The sequence below is a fragment of the Schistocerca cancellata genome, chromosome 9 (genome assembly GCF_023864275.1).
Source record: "Schistocerca cancellata isolate TAMUIC-IGC-003103 chromosome 9, iqSchCanc2.1, whole genome shotgun sequence".
Taxonomy (NCBI): domain Eukaryota; kingdom Metazoa; phylum Arthropoda; class Insecta; order Orthoptera; family Acrididae; genus Schistocerca; species Schistocerca cancellata.
Window position 1 is genome coordinate 172108435 of NC_064634.1, and position 16829 is coordinate 172125263.

Sequence of the window (16829 nt, forward strand, 5' to 3'; positions counted from 1 at the left end):
TGAGGAACATTCTATACATATAAGGAAGCACGTTGGCTACCTATATCAACTGGACTCAGTGCTTTTGAGAACATATGATTTGCCATCAAGCAAGGTGTGCATGAATTGCCACCATTATATCCAATCTCTATGAATTGAGGGTGATGGATGATTGGATCAGGATGGCTTCCCAATGCTCTGATGTCTCATGGAGTCCATCCCACAATGCTCCATCATCTGGGAGGGAGGAAGTCCTGCATGCTACTCGAGGCATTATTCAGCTGCTAACAAGTTTATACATATCAAGAATACTAAATAAATAGCACTTCCTTGTAATCAAGAAGAAGAGAGGGAATAAACACCAACTGCGCAGAGTATTTAAACATTTATATTTGCTCATTTTAAAGTTTCACCTACCATAGGAGATGATGCCCCCGGCCCAGCATTTGCTGGTGGTGGCGGCGGGTATCCATTGTAGTGGCGATAGCGACCACCTGGTGGAGAAGCTGGACCATTGCTTGTGAGGCTTTCTAGCCGCAATGGGCCAGGTTTGGGAGCCATGGTGGGCTGCCGTAAAGGTGGAGACACCTGCTGGTGCTGCTGCAGCTGTTGCTGCTGCTGCTGTATCTGGTGCTGCTGCTGCATGTGTTTCTGTCGCAGTTCTTCTTCCTGAACAATATGTAATAATATATTTAATGGGTGGGGTGATGTCAGCATCTGATGATTTATATATATGCATGCATGTCTTTTGTGCTGGCTATCAACAATGCAGTTTTGTTTTGTAAACTACATGAGCCCATGAGAGAGGTAGTTATTTGAAGACTAAAAAAATCACGAAGCACAACAACCTCTACAATGTAATGCAAAGGTATATTTAAATTTATCAATCATGGAGAATACATTGATTATGATACCTGGAGAGGATGACAGATAACAGCATGCCAAATTGAAAAACTGAAGGAAAATTGTATCCATCCACTGAGGGACAGGGGAGGGCTGTTGCCCTGCCTCCTCCCTGGACGGTGGAGGGGAGTGATGTTTGCAAAGAAAACTTATATTCTGCCCCATGCAGACATACGTATCAATTCAATTCATTACCAATCTGAAGAAAGACAGAACTTTTAATGGATTCCGACTGAAAGCCATTGTATCCAAATCCATTTGTTCTGAAACAGTAAAACAATTTTGCTGTTTGCCACTATTCTCCTTGGAACTGAAAATGCCAAATGGCTATTGGTTCTAAAGCTGTACCTTCAATTTGTGCTGTTTTGTTTTCCCACATATCACTGGTCAATGTAAAGAACTGAAAAAAATTCAGAATAGAAAATGTATTCAAACGTATCTGAATGTGACCTTCCTCGCAGCAAAATAATATGTACAAATCCTATACAAGTTATACGCTCTCAGTCAAGCATGCTGCAGGCAGTAAGTACTTGTTATGGAGTGATAGCAATAGTACTCTTGGAGATTATTTAACACAGTTTATCGATGGTTATGAGTTTTATTTTGTAAGAACTTATGTAATGTATCCTGGTACTTCCCTCTTCTATGAAACTAGTATGAATTGTCACGAATTCCCAACTGAGATCTACGGTGCACATTTGATTCCACTGGATGCAAGGGATGACCAAGTTAATTGGATGATCAATTAATGTTGGCTGATGCTGCCAAGATGGTTAAAAAAAAAAAAAAAAAAAACACCACCACCAACAACAACAGAGCTGTATGGAGGCAGAACGTTGCAGAGGTCAAGATCCACAAGTGCAGAAGAAGAAGAAAAGACAAGAGGCAGCACTGTCTTTTATATAAATGGATATATACACACACACAGATATTCATAGATGGGTTTACAATGTGGAAACATGAGGAATGGTTACAAAAATTTATGGGGGAGCAAAAAGCACTAATTTTGGCAGAAGAAGACTGTATGAGGCTTTGTAATTTCCACGGATGTGCCGAGTCGCAAAACTTTTTACTGCATTAGGACAGATCAGTAATTAGCAAAATCCTGAGCTTGCAAAATAAGGTTATTCCATATGAGAATAGAGATTACTTTTTTCCCTTTAAATGATCATACCATTGAATGGAATTTAAACACTATTCTGGCAGGTACATGAATTCTACTAAATAAATCTGAGTTCCTTTAAATAACTTCCAACATTCTAAATTATTTCCCCCAAACAATTGTGTGTTAATAAGCACCAGCATTCTCTTTTGTACACACGATAATCAGTGCTAGTTCTCTACCTATAGCACCAGCATCTGTTATTTTCTGTGCATTAACTGTTTTGTACAGGAGATACACAAAACAGTAATGTACTGAAATGTCACTTTCAGATGAAAGCTGCAGAGCCACTATCAGGAAAAACATTTTGCTATCAAGATAAATTCACTGAGCGATTTACTCAAACATTTAAGATATGCTGATGCCCAGATCCCTCCAACAATGCATAAACTATGAAATACTCTTACCCTGCGATGTGTTGCTTCCCTCACACGCTCCTCCTGTTCAAGTTCCGCCTGCCTGCGACGTGCAGCAGCTGCTTCTTGCTCACGTCTTGCTCGTTCTCTTGCAACACTATCATCTGCAGCTTGTTGTTGTTGTTGTTGTTGCTGCTGCAGCTGCTGCTGCTGTTGTTGTTGTTGCTGCTGCTGCTGCTGCTGCTGCTGCTGGTGCTGAACAGGGGGACGTGGCGGCAATGAGTTTTGTGAAGGTTGCGTTGTTGGCTGTGGTGGCTTAGGACTCGCATCAGATTGCAGTGTCGCCATGCGCAGAAGGCCTTGCACACGCTCGATGCTCTCCTGCAAGTACAATAATTTGTGCAACGAAAAACTTAAATTACCAGAAGACTAATGTCTACAATGTGAGTTCTGCAGACCTCAGCATTATTATTAGACTAATTATTTCAATAGTCATCTATTATTAATATTAAATTACAATTATTCTGGTGAAATAAAAGAGGGAGGAGGGGGGAAGGATTAATTTGAATCCTGTAGAGCTACACAAGTTATCAAAGAGAGCAAATCATTGATACCTAATTATCTTTTTTTTTGTTTTCTTTTGAACCATCAGTCTTCTGACTAATTTGATGTGGTACATCATGAATTCCTCTCTTGAGCCAATCTCTTTATCTCACAATGGCACTTACACCCAATGTCATAAATTATCAGTTTGATGTATTTCGACCTCTGTCTTCCCCTACAGTTTTTCCCCTCTACAGCTCACTCAAATATCAAGGAAGTTACTTCTATGTCATAATACAAGTGTTTCTTTCTTTGCTGATTTTGTGAAGAACTGTCTTATTCTTTATCTTATCAGTCCACCTGATTTTCTATATTCTTCTATAGCACTATATCTGAAATGCTTTGCATTTCTTCTTTCTCAGTCTTCCCACAGTCCGTGATTCACTTCCATACAATGTTGTACTCTGAATGTATATTCTAAAAAATTTCTTCCTAAAATTAAGAAGTATGTTTCATACTAGGAGACTTCTTTTGCCTAGAAATGCCATCTGCTAGTCTGCTTTTTATGTTGTCATTGCTTCATCCATTACGTATTATTTTGCTTCCAAGGTAGCAGAATTCCTTAACTTCATCGACTTTGTCATCTCCAATTTTACTGTTAGGTTTATTACTACCCTTTTTTCTGCTATTCCTGATTACCTTTCTTTGGCTTTCAGTTTTTTCAAGTGACATTTTATACTCATTACACTGCTCATTTCATTCAACAGGCCCCATACTTCTTCCTATATTTCACTGAAATTTTAATTGCACTCCTAAACCTATCTTTAATTTTGGTCATTGCTGCTTTAATGTGTAGACTGAATAGTAGGGGCAAAATACTGCATCCTGTCTTATATACTTTTCAATCCAAGCACTTCATTCTTGGATTTCCTTTTTTATTGGTCCCTCCTGAGTCATGTACATACTATATCCTGCCTGTCCTCTAAATGCTTACTCCTATTTTTCTAAAAGTTTAGAGCATCTTGCACCTTTTTACCATGTCAATCTTTCCATGACAACAATTCCTATGGAGGTGTCTTGATTTTTCTTCAATCCATCATCCATTATCAACCGCAATGTCAGAACTACTTCTCTGGTGCCCTTACCCTTCATAAAGCCAAAGTGATCATCATCTAGAACTTTCTAAATTTCCTTTACATTCTTCTGTATGTTATTTTTGTCAGCAACTCGGATGCATGACCTGTTAAACCGACTTTGCAATAGTTTTGCACTTAGCTGCTTTTGCTATCTTTGAAGTTGTGTGGATAATATTTTTCCTGAAGTCCAATTGTGTGTATCCAGTCTCATAGATTATAAACACCAACTGCAATAGTCATTTGGTGGCCACTTCCCCAATGAATTTAGAAACTCTGAAGGGGTGTTACCCATCCCTTCCATTTTATTTGATTGAGGGTCTTCCATAGCTCTGCTGAACTTTAACTTTAATGCTGGATCCTATGTGTCTTCCGTATCGACTCGCATCTCTTCTCCTACCATCAAACAGTTTTTCCACATTGCAGAGGTATTCATTGTACTCTTTTCATCTATCTGATCTCTCCTAAGCACTTAACAATGAAATTCCCAAACAACACTCTTAATGTTGACGTCCTTGTTTTTGATTACATGAAAGGATGTTTTCACTTTTTTATATGTTGAATGAGTCCTTTAAATGACTGTTTCTTTTTCTGTTTCTTCATATTCTACCTGCAGAAAATTTTACTCTGGCTTCCCTGCACTTTTTCCCATGTATTTCATTCCTACGTGGCGTCTATTGCTGTATTCTTGTCTTTCCCTGGACATTTTTGTATTTCCTTCTTTTGTTCATCAGTTAAAGAACTACTTGTTCATCAGTTAAAGAACTACTTCTGTTACTCAAGTTTTCTTTGCAGTTACCTTCCTTGTAGTTATGTTTGTCTGTCTAATTTCTATAGGGGCCCTTTTTAGATCTGCTCCTGGGTACACCTAGCAATCCAATACCTAATTTCAGAAGCTCTGTCTAGCTATGATATAATCAGTGGTGGCTTCTGAGTGTACATTATGGGTGTTCACAAATTTTTAGATTTTGATTTGTAAGTGTGAAATTAATACCATCTGCTGTGTAACAGTTATATTATACCCGTCACCAAATGTATACAACTACAGCCACTGCCAATAATAATAATAATAATAATAATATGATGATGATGAAGAAGAAGAACTCACAAATACCAGCAAGCAAGTGTAAGCAGAGATAGATACAAACTGATGGACACTGAAACAGACTGAGATCAAGAATAAGAGGCACACTGAAATGGTGCAGTGTTTAATGAACTCAACTAATTGCAGTGTGACATACAAACCCGATCAACCAGAATTATCAATATTGTGAAAACTAAAGTTGCTACTCACCATATAGCGGATATGCCGAGTCGCAGGTAGGCATATCAAGAAGACTGTCACAAATATAGCTTTCAGCCAGTAAGGCCTTTGTCAAAATTAGATGACAAACACAAACAAACACATTCACGCAAACCAAACTCGCACACACATGAAACTGCAGTCTCAGGCAACTAAAGCCACACTGTGTTGCCTCAGTTACCTGAGACTGCAGTCATGTGCATGTGAGTTGCGTTTGCGCGCGTGTGTGTGTGTGTGTGTGTGTGTGTGTGTGTGTGTGTGTGTGTGTGTTTTTTTTTTATTTTTCACAATATTGTTACATTCCATCCTGGATTTTCCATTGTTTGGTTTAAACCAAACAACCAGATTTATGTTATACTAGCTTTTGCTCAGCCACTTTAGGTGAATTCAAATGCTTCCTTTAACAGAGCACTGCTGATTCATCTTCTCCTCAACTGAGCACATGTTGAATGATGCAGATGAGTGGTAAAAGCAAAATTTTCATGGAGAAACTGAACTGTAAACTGGCAAACCAACCTGGTCTTCATCACCCTCCTCATCTTCATCCTGCTTGGCAGCCTCCTCAGCTCGGCGCTGGAACTCCCTCTCAAGCTTCAGAGCGCGCAGCTGTTCCTCCTGCTGTGCTGTACGCTGCGGCAGAGCTGAAAGTTCTGCTATTTGCTGGTCCCGCCACATGCGAGCAGCCTCACGGCGTCGTTGCATCTCCTGAAACAAACGTAGAAACAGCATAAAATTAATGCTGCTATAAACAATATATTTATCTTGTTTACATTTGCAGCCATTTTCACTTAACTGCTACTTCAATTGTGCTTTATCCCATAGACAATGGGTGAGCAGAGCCCCCTCCTGCCCCTTCTTTATTGTTGTCACTGCGTCTCACACCTGGCTTCAGTTAAGCCCCACAAAGTTAAATTTGATTTTTTTTTTAATTGCAATATAACTAGCTATGTTTCAAACAGTACAGAAAACTATAACATGTTTGCATGAACATGTAAATGAAAAGTTGTGAAATGGTTGAGAAAGGCTTCAGACACTTTTGATAAAAATAAAATTTTGTTGTAAACTAGTGACTTTTTTTATTATTGTGGCTTTCATTAACTCCCTAGACGAAAAGTTCTTCAACTGTTTGTCAGCTACAGCACTAGGCATTCTCTCCTATTTCAGGTATATCAATGATATTTTAGTCACCTACAAAGGACCTGTTGATGGCATTGAATGTATTTTCAATCTTAATGAACTCCTCGAGAAAATATCTTTCACCAATGAACTCAAAAACAAGGCCCGCCAATTGAATTTTCTTGACTTGATGCTTACAGTAGAAGAAAATCAAATCACATTTAATGTTTTTTGTAAAGAAACATATACCGATCAGATCGTACTTGCATCTTCCATGCACCCACAATCTCATAAAAATGCTTTCTTTCAATCTGCTATTCACAGAGCTACTTCTATTCCACTCTCGAAAGAGAAATTTGAGGAAGAAATTAATTTAATCAGAATGATAGCAGTTAATAATGAATAAGAACCTGCCACAGTGGATTAACATCCTTAAAAAGAAAATTGTTAAAAGAGTTACTACACCAGGCATCTCTATCATCGAGTCCAGCCTAAAGAAGAAGGTTTTTTTTTTCTATTCCTTTCTTGGGGCCCATCTCCTACCAGATTCAATGCCTTCTTCATAATAAATACAGCTGTAATTTTGCCTTATCAACCAATAATAGCTTGAAAAAAATTTTTATTCATAATTTAAAACTGACCTGTTCCCCTTTGAAAAACTCTGGTGTCTATACAATTTTTTGCGACACTTTCTCTTCTTACTACATAGGACAAACAGGATGTGTCTTTACAGTCAGATACAAAGAACATCTTTTAAGAAAAAATGGTACTAGCACCCAAAATTCGTCTTTTGATGACCACCTTCTGATTACAGGTCACGCGCCTAAAGCCATTCACGACATTAACATTTTACGCAATGAGAAGAAAGGCCACAGATTAGATGTTCTCAAAGAATTAGAAATTTTTAAACCTCTTTCTCGAAATGATGGCCTGAGCAGCTACAATCACATAATAAAAGCTTCTTCAAGCCGTTACTTGATATTTGATTTCATGTCCCCTCATGCAGTTAGCAAAATATTTTTTCTATCCAAGTCAATTCACAATTTTCTGTTCATTAAATAGTTTCTATTAACTATATTTCATGTTATACCATTTTTCTACTTGGTGAGTTATTCAACTTCCTTTGTAATTCTGTAATGGCATTTTCAGCCATCAAACTGTACTTCTAAGCTCTTATGTAGACAACTTGTTACCATGTCTGCTGCTGTCAGATAAAATATTGCCTCTTAGTTCATATATTAAATAATGTTCATCATAATATTCGTCTGCCTATATTTTGAGTGTTAAGTACCGTATTTACTCGAATCTAAGCCGCACTTTTTTTCCGGTTTTTGTAATCCAAAAAACCGCCTGCGGCTTAGAATCGAGTGCAAAGTAAGCGGAGGTTCTGGAAAATGTTGGTAGGTGCCGCCACATCTAACTTCTGCCGTCGAATATATGTAGCGCTACACAAGCATGCTTTGTGAGCACAAAGATAAATACTGGCGCCAAACTTTTTTTCTCCCCCCCTTGTTTCGGCCACTGCATTTTCTTACATTATCCAACGAAGTAAATACAAATTCCGTATTGTTCATCTTCGAATGTAGCAGAATTTCAATGTACTACGAAAATCCGACTGGCAAGACTGTTAGGGATGTTTGTCAATATGGCCAACTCTACGTTCCGAGTTTTTTCCTACCTGTGAGAAGAGATGGTTGCTAATAGGAACCTGATGAAATGTGTATCACATGCAGTATTCTCTTCACCATAAGAATAATACGAAAATAAACATTTTGCCATGTATTCTTTCGTGTTTGCTGCTATCTCATTTAAATCCTGCATGCCTAATAAACTACGAAACTAGAGTGAAACAACAGCAAACGCGGAAGAATATACGTGTCGTGTCATGTTTATATTCGTATTATTCTTATGCCTAATAGTGATATCGTCAAAAATGAAGCACGGCAACTGACTCGATTTTAAATGTAAGATGACTAATTTCTGTGCAGAATTTGATGTACTAAATAAGCGGCCGCAAAGATTTTCAAACGGAGAAAAATTTGCGCCTAACTCTCGTTCAGAACATTTTTTTTTTTTTAAAAAGCGGCGGTAGCGCGCATAAAGCAAGTCATGCCGTGAGCGGCGACAGGCCGTAAATACGCACTATCAGAATGCGACAAACAATGCATGACACAGTACAGTAATGCATTTTCAGCTTAGAGTGACGTAAACACCTATAACAAAGAAAATGGCACTTATCAGATCAAAGCAAAATAAGCAATCGATTCAAACCAGACGAAGCACGTGAAAAAGGAAGGGTACCCGTATAAATACGGACGGAGCGCCTGACGCATAGCAATGGCTACCTGGTAAAGCTTAACTGCTAAGCTTACGACTTGAACCAAACTACTGTAGCTGTATCGTCTTTCATTCGACCTAAATTGTGTCTCATATTACAATGGACCAACTTTGTTTCGATTTGGAGGTGCGGCCTAAAACTTTTCTCTTCCCTTGAATTTCGAGTCTCAAATTTCAGGTGCGGCTTAGATTCGGGAAATATTTTTTTTCCTTTATTTCGAGTCTCATTTTTCAGGTGCGGCTTAGATTCGAGTGCGGCTTAGATTCGAGTAAATACGGTAGCTTGTTTGTATTTGCAGCTACTAGATAGCACTCTTGGTGTAATGTTCACCTGCCCGCAATTGCTAACACGGGTGCCTCAGTCTGATGCTACCATAGCTTGACACATGTGAGCAGCCCGTAGTGGCTTATCTTTTATGTTTTCTATTTTAAAATTTTGTGACTAAAGCTTTATTGCTTGATATTTATTTTATATGTGACATGTAAGTACTGTTTCTTATCTTTCTTGTACTGCTAGTCAGTACCTACACTTAAAAAAATGTTTTTCCTAAAATTTTGTACTTTCATTATAGGCCAGTTTGTGTTTTACTTCTGATGAAGGCACTCTTAGTAGTTGCTGAAACCTGGGTCAAAAAGATTTCATTTTTGCGACCGAGGGCTGCTATTGCTTTAACTTTAAATGCCAGTGTCTTATACACTGTGTGCAAAAATATAGAAACTGTTATAGAGTTCATGGTGTGGGTTCCTGTAGTCATGTCCTAGTTCATGAACCACGGGCAACGTATGAGTGGCCAAGTAAGTGGTCCCGACAGTCGGGATACCAGCTACTTTGGAATAAGGCTGGGCATCTCGGACATATTCTGAGTCGTGGTCACCTTTGTGCTCATACGGCAAAGACTACCAAATCCACCGGTTAGTCCCTCAGCCGTTAGGGGTAAAACCCAATGGGACTCGGGGCAAGTAAGGCTAGCAACCTGCTTCCCTGGTACTTTAAATATGATGCTGGCAACAATCAGAGCAAAATGCCTCGGACCTTTGGAGGTGACGGAGTCCCACCTCTAACTGACAAACCAGGGACTCCTAAGATACGACTTGGCAAACAAATGGTAATGAGATGGGGAGCTATTAATATCAATGGGGGCTACTCTGGGAAGAAGGCAGAGCTGGCAGAGGCTGCAAGTAAGATGGGACTGGACGTTTTAGCTGTTAGTGACACTCGGGTAAGGGGTGAGAAGAAGAGGAAGTGGGAGAATACAAGGTCTACCTGTCAGGAGTCAAAGCAGGAATAGCACAATGGGGTGTAGGGCTTTACATCAGGAAAGAAATGGAACCCAGCGTAGTTGCAATAAGGTATGTAAACGAACGACTGATGTGGATAGATTTGACAGTGTCTAGCAAGAAAATTAGGATTGTGTTACTATATTCGCATTGTGAAGGGACAGATCAAGATAAGATGGATAGTTTTTATGAGGCACTCAGTGATGTAGTTGTTAGAGTAAAGGACAAGGACAGTGTTCTGCTCATGGGTGATTTTAACGCCAGGGATTGGAAATCGAACAGAAGGGTATGAAAAGGTTATGGGTAAATTTGGAGAGGATATGGAAGCCAGCAGGAACGGGAAACAACTCATGGATTTCTGTGCCAGTATGGGCTTAGTAATCACAAACTCCTTTTTTAAACATAAGAACATTCACCGGTATACTTGGGAAGGTAGGGGAACCAGATCTGTCATTGACTATATAATAACATGTCAGGAATTCAGGAAGGCTGTGAGGGACACACGTGTATTCAGGGGATTCTTTGATGACACTGATCATTATTTAATCTGCAGTGAAATTGGGATTGTGAGGCCGAAAGTGCAGGAGGTCAGGTCCATATGTAGGAGGATAAGAGTGGAGAAACTTCAGGATAAGGAAATCAAGCACAAGTACATAACAGCGATCTCAGAAAGGTACCAGTTAGTTGAATGTAGTCAATTACAGTCATTGGAAAAGGAATGGACAAGGTACAGGGACACAGTACTAGAAGTGGCTAAAGAATGTCTTGGAACAGTAGTGTGTAAAAGTAGGATGAAGCAAACAGCTTGGTGGAATGACACAGTCAAGGCAGCCTGTAAAAGGAAAAAGAAGGCGTATCAAAAATGGCTACATACTAGAACTCAGGTAGACAGAGAAAGTTATGTTGAAGAAAGAAACAAAGCCAAACAGATAATTGCAGCGTCCAAGAAGAAATCGTGGGAAGACTTTGGAAACAGGTTGGAGACTATGGGTCAAGCTGCTGGAAAACCATTCTGGAGTGTAATTAGCAGTCTTCGAAAGGGAGGTAAGAAGGAAATGACAAGTATTTTGTACAGGTCAGGAAAACTGCTGGTGAATCCTGTGGATGCCTTGGGCAGATGGAAGGAATATTTTGAAGAGTTGCTCAATGTAGGTGAAAATGCGATCAGTAATGTTTCAGATTTCGAGGTAGAATGGGATAGCAATGATGATGGAAATAGGATCACATTTGAGGAAGTGGAGAAAATGGTCAATAGATTGCAGTGCAATAAAGCAGCTGGGGTGGATGAAATTAAGTCGGAACTCATCAAATACAGTGGAATGTCAGGTCTTAAATGGCTACACAGGATAATTGAAATGACCGGGGGTTGGGACAGGTTCCATCAGACTGGACAAAAGCAGTAATCACACCAATCTTTAAACATGGAAACAGAAAAGATTGTAACAACTACAGAGGTATCTCTTTAATCAGCGTGGTGGGTAAAATCTTCTCAGGAAAGGAAAGTGCGAGTATTAGTTGAGGACCAATTGGATGAAAATCAGTATGGGTTTAGGCCTCTTAAGAGGTTGTCAGGACCAGATCTTTAGCTTACGGCAAATAATGGAGAAGTGTTATGAGTGGAACAGGGAATTGTGTCTACGCTTTATAGATCTAGAAAAGGCATATGACCGGGTTCCTAGGAGGAAGTTATTGTCTGTTCTACGAGATTATGGAGTAGTAGGCAAACTTTTGCAAGCAATTAAAGGTCTTTACATGGATAGTCAGGCAGCAGTTAGAGTTGACGGTAAATTGAGTTCATGGTTCAGAGTAGTTTCAGGGGTAAGACAAGGCTGCAACCTGTCTCCACTGTTGTTCATATTATTTATGGATCATATGTTGAAAACAATAGACTGGCTGGGTGAGATTAAGATATGTGAACATAAAATAAGCAGTCTTGCATATGCAGATGACTTAGTTGTGATGGCAGAATCGATTGAAAGTTTGCAAAGTAATATTTCAGATCTAGATCAGAAATGTAAGGACTATGGTATGAATATTAGCATATCCAAAACGAAAGTAATGTCAGTGGGAAAGAAATATAAACCAGTTGAGTGCCAAATAGGAGGAACAAAATTAGAACAGGTGGACGGTTTCAAGTACTTAGGATGTATATTCTCAAAGGATGGCAACATAGTGAAAGAACTGGAAGTGAGGTGTAGCAAAGCTAATGCAGTGAGCGCTCAGCTACGATCTACTCTCTTCTGCAAGAAGGAAGTCAGTACCAAGACTAAGTTATCTGCGCACCGTTCAATCTTTCGACCAACTTTGTTGTATGGGAGCGAAAGCTGGGTGGATTCAGGTTACCTTATCAACAAGGTTGAGGTTACGGATATGAAAGTAGCTAGGATGATTGCAGGTACTAGTAGATGGGAACAATGGCAGGAGGGTGTCCACAATAAGGAAATCAAAGAAAAACTGGGAATGAACTCTATAGATGTAGCAGTCAGGGCGAACAGGCTTAGATGGTGGGGTCATGTTACACGCATGGGAGAAGCAAGGTTGCCCAAGAGACTCATGGGTTCAGCAGTAGAGGGTAGGAGGAGTCGGGGTAGACCAAGGAGAAGGTACCTGCATTCGGTTAAGAATGATTTTGATGTAATAGGCTTAACATCAGAAGAGGCACCAATGTTAGCAGTGAATAGGGGATCATGGAGGAATTTTATAAGGGGGGCTATGCTCCAGACTGAATGCTGAAAGGCATAGTCAGTCTTAAATGACGATGATGATGATGTTATAGAGTAACACATATTAGTAGATGTAGATAAAGACACTAATTCAGAGGTCAGTAGATCACCTCTGTTAAGTCGAACAGAAGCCTGCTACTTGTAAGGGTACAATGCAGAAGCGTTCGGACAGTCCACAGAGACAAATGTTCTTATTTCAACAGACAACACAGCTTACTACAAACAGAAATCAAAAGGAAGGTCATATGTATTGTTTCAGTCATTCTGAATTAAGGAAGATGCTACTGATACAGTGAACATAAAATAACAACCGAATCAGAAAAAATAACTTGCAGTATTATCAGTTTTAAAACACCAAATTCACATGTATTAGGCATCTTTATTCACAAATTATAAGGGCAAAACATAAAATAACAAAAAATTTGTTATTACAGTCTTTTACCAAATTACTTAGAAAAGTAAGCGCTGTCTTGTTTTGCAGTCACCTGCTGTGTGTCTCACTTCGTCTACAAACCGTGTATGTCCTCCACAAAAAACTTTTGCATCATAAGCCACTTCCGTTACCTCAAGTCATGTGAAAATGAAGGGTAGATGCTTAAGCACATCAAATTTCAGATCACGTAGTGTATTCATAATATGTGCAGTTTTGGCAGCATGTGTTGGCACAGGGCAGGAGTGCTATCTTGAGAAAAGTACACTGTGTGTGCACTGGCTGCCACAACTAGTGAGTTTGATCATTCTTCTGGAGCTGCATCATCACAGCCGTCTTGACTTCCCAAAATATTGTCAACTGGACATTGAGCTCTTGAATTTTTCTTGACTGGATTCAGTGAGTGCTCCCACTTCCTTATTCAGAATGGTGCACCCAGGTTGCGTTTTCCATCACAATTCAATCAAGATAATTGTTTTATTTTCATACATAATGGTACAACTGGCCCTAAAACATCATCTGATGCACATACTCGTTATCCAATGGTCATTGTGGCAAATAGTGTGTTCTGATCAGTGACTCGCGAGTCGGCAATGATGGATATGTTAGCGTAGTTTCAGTATAATGAAAATGTCATCAATGTAACTTCCAAGAAGTCATTCATTCTTTAGAGCATTTTTTATTTTAAAACTCTTTTCTTACATAAACAAGTTTATTGCTGACTACAGAAACATAAATTATTTTAAAACTACAATGTTTCATCACTACTGCTCCAATCACAAGTGATTCCTTCTCTCTCTCTCTCTCTCACAAACACACACACACACACACACACACACACACACACACACACACACACACACACAGGGGGAGGGTGGGGAGGGGGAGAGAGAGAGAGAGAGAGAGAGAGAGAGAGAGAGAGAGAGAGAGAGAGAGAAGGGGGGGAGGGGAGAGAGAGAGGGAGAGGAGGGGGAGGGGGAGAGAGAGAAGAGGTTGGGAGGGAGAGAGACAGAGAGAGAGAGAGAGGGAGAGGGAGAGGGGGGAAGAGAGAGAGGGGGAAAGAGAGAGAGAGGGGGGGAGAGAAAGAGGGGGGGAGAGAAAGAGAGGGGGGGGGGAGAGAGAGAGAGAGAGAGAGAGAGAGAGAGAGAGAGAGAGAGAGAGAGAGAGAGAGAGGGGGGGGGAGAGAAGAGAGGGGGGAGAGAGAGAGGGGGGGGCGGGGGGGGAGAGAGAGAGATGAACAATGTGCATTAATCATGTAGTGCTTAATGAAATAATTAGAAACCAGACATTACCTTTTCACGTTCTTCTCGTTCCCATGGATTAGTTGCACTGAACTGATACTGACGTGGTGGTTGGTTAGTATTACCAGTTGATGAGGGGTAATAGGAGCCTCGTGGAGGATCAGCCATGCTGGCAGCATATCTGAAATGCAACGTCAAGTCAAGCATTAACTTCTTGCTTGATATTCAAATATTTCTAGAAGGTTCCATTTAATATCAGAAAGTAATTTATGGCAAACAGACTGAAATTTTTAATGAAATGTTACAGCAAATATCAAGGGGGTTGGTTGTGTTTTGCTTTTTCACTGCTGTTAAAACACAAATTGTGAATCAAAGTCAAATGCAGAAACATTCTTAATACCTAAAAGTATCTGCCATGGATGCCTGTAACTTCCTTTTTGCATTGTTAGTTTTTCTCACTTTTATTTAAGTATCTACAGAACTGGGAGGTGTCAGATGAAGTAGAAGTCTTAATGGAGTGAGAAATATGGGCAGCTGCCTACTTTGTAACAAACTACATCTTATCAATCAGAAATGAAAGCGATATCTTCAGGATGAAAGTTAAGGGTTTGCTAATGACACATACTTTTTATTCTATTGATAAGTGTCTGAAGGCTAACTTGCATTAACTATTGATATCATCCCCTCCCTCACAAAATTTAAATCTTAAGAAAAAAAAGTCCTGAAGTGTGTTGAATTTTTATGTAATTTTTAAATTATTTAGCTACTTAAGTGTGAGATTATTGCTGCAATTACTTAACATGTTGTATGCAAATTTAATGCGTGAAAATGTATTTAACATTTTGTCAATAGCCCCATATCTTTGCGATTACACAGTTTAAGATTTCTGGGCTTCAAATGAACAAATACATACTCAGCATTACAAGGAAATGATAAATTGCTACTCACTGTAAAGGTGACACATTGAGTTGCAGACAGGCACAATGAAAAGACACTTAGACGTTAGCTTTCAGTCAAAGCCTTCTTCAGAAAAGGAAACATATGCACATTTGTTTGTACAAGGAATTCCAGCATTCCAGTCTGAGCTGCTGGAGATGGCGATCATGTGTGTGTGTTTCCTTTTCTGAAGAAGGCTTTGGCCAAAAGCTAATGTGTAAGTGTCTTATCGTTGTGCCTGTCTGTCACTCAAAGTGTCACCTTTATGGTGAGTAGCAGTGTATCTTTTCCTTATATTGTTGATAATTCAACCAGGAGGTCCCACTGTCAAATATGTACTGTGCAATATGCCTTTACAAGTAAAGAGATGGCAACAGACATGAAAAGGTATTTCTTAATACAGTATAAACTGGAAATCGATGCCTCACTGGGTTTCATTACTTAAAACATGCTGGCAAGCTGCTCCATGGGATTATGAACTATGTCAACACTATTTTTGTTGTGCAAGTGATCATTTTCAGACTCAGTGGCATAAAAGGCATATCATTTTCCTAGTACTGCATGGAAACATGATCTGTGAAATGTAACTGAATACCTGCAGTAACTCATACTTTACTAATTGCATGGTGTCCATGCTGTGCAAGCTCTATGAAACCTTAAATTTTCATTAACAGTTGTGGAAACTGTATCACTCATGAAGAACGATGCACATGAAATAGAACTAGGGAGATGCACAGACCAGTGTATTAGACATAAAAGCTTAATATCACATAGACATAGCATGCACATAGGCCTGGCAACATCCTCTGTTGTGTTATCAGAATGGTCAGTGTTATGTTAGGTAAGGAAGTGTTTTCATTGATTTTTTCTATTGCTGATAACACAGGTAACACCTGCTTGCCTCTTCAGCTCTCGCCTCTCTTGTCCACTGGTCGGTACTATCTTAAGTTTTGTTTCTGGCAGTGTTAGATGACCGTAAACAGTGGAATAGTACACATCTTTGGTACAGCATATAAGAAAGTTCATGATATGATGCTGTACAATTGTGGTTATGGTAGTCAATATTTTAAACATCTCTACATAAACAGTTCTGTACTGTTACTTACAGTTAATTCATGGCAATGAGATTAGTTTATTATTCTTTTTTGGTATTTATTAGCTGTTTCCATAACTTGGTGTCCTAACATTGTATCAATAGCACTCAGGAGGCAAAGGAACAACAAAGTACTTAACTGAGTTGTCAGCAGTGAACTCTGTGGAGAAGTTTTTTTTTTACAAACATAATGGAGATTATACACTTTTGTGTTGTGACATCAGTATTTTCAGTACAATACAGTCACAAAGGTAATGGGGGCAATAAACCAAACAAATTATGCTGTAACAAGTTCC

General features: G+C 39.3%; 1 protein-coding gene across 3 annotated transcripts in view; it reads right to left on the reverse strand.

Moving 5' to 3' along the window:
* LOC126101143 (afadin) overlaps positions 1–16829 on the reverse strand; it is a 1121024-nt gene that overhangs the window by 9952 nt on the left and 1094243 nt on the right. For all 3 annotated transcript variants that reach the window (XM_049911831.1, XM_049911830.1, XM_049911832.1), the window contains 4 exons: positions 14556–14685; positions 5896–6084; positions 2452–2781; positions 397–648 (listed from right to left, as the gene is read on the reverse strand). In XM_049911831.1, coding sequence (XP_049767788.1) covers positions 397–648; positions 2452–2781; positions 5896–6084; positions 14556–14685 — 901 coding nt within the window. The remainder of the gene's footprint in view (positions 1–396; positions 649–2451; positions 2782–5895; positions 6085–14555; positions 14686–16829) is intronic.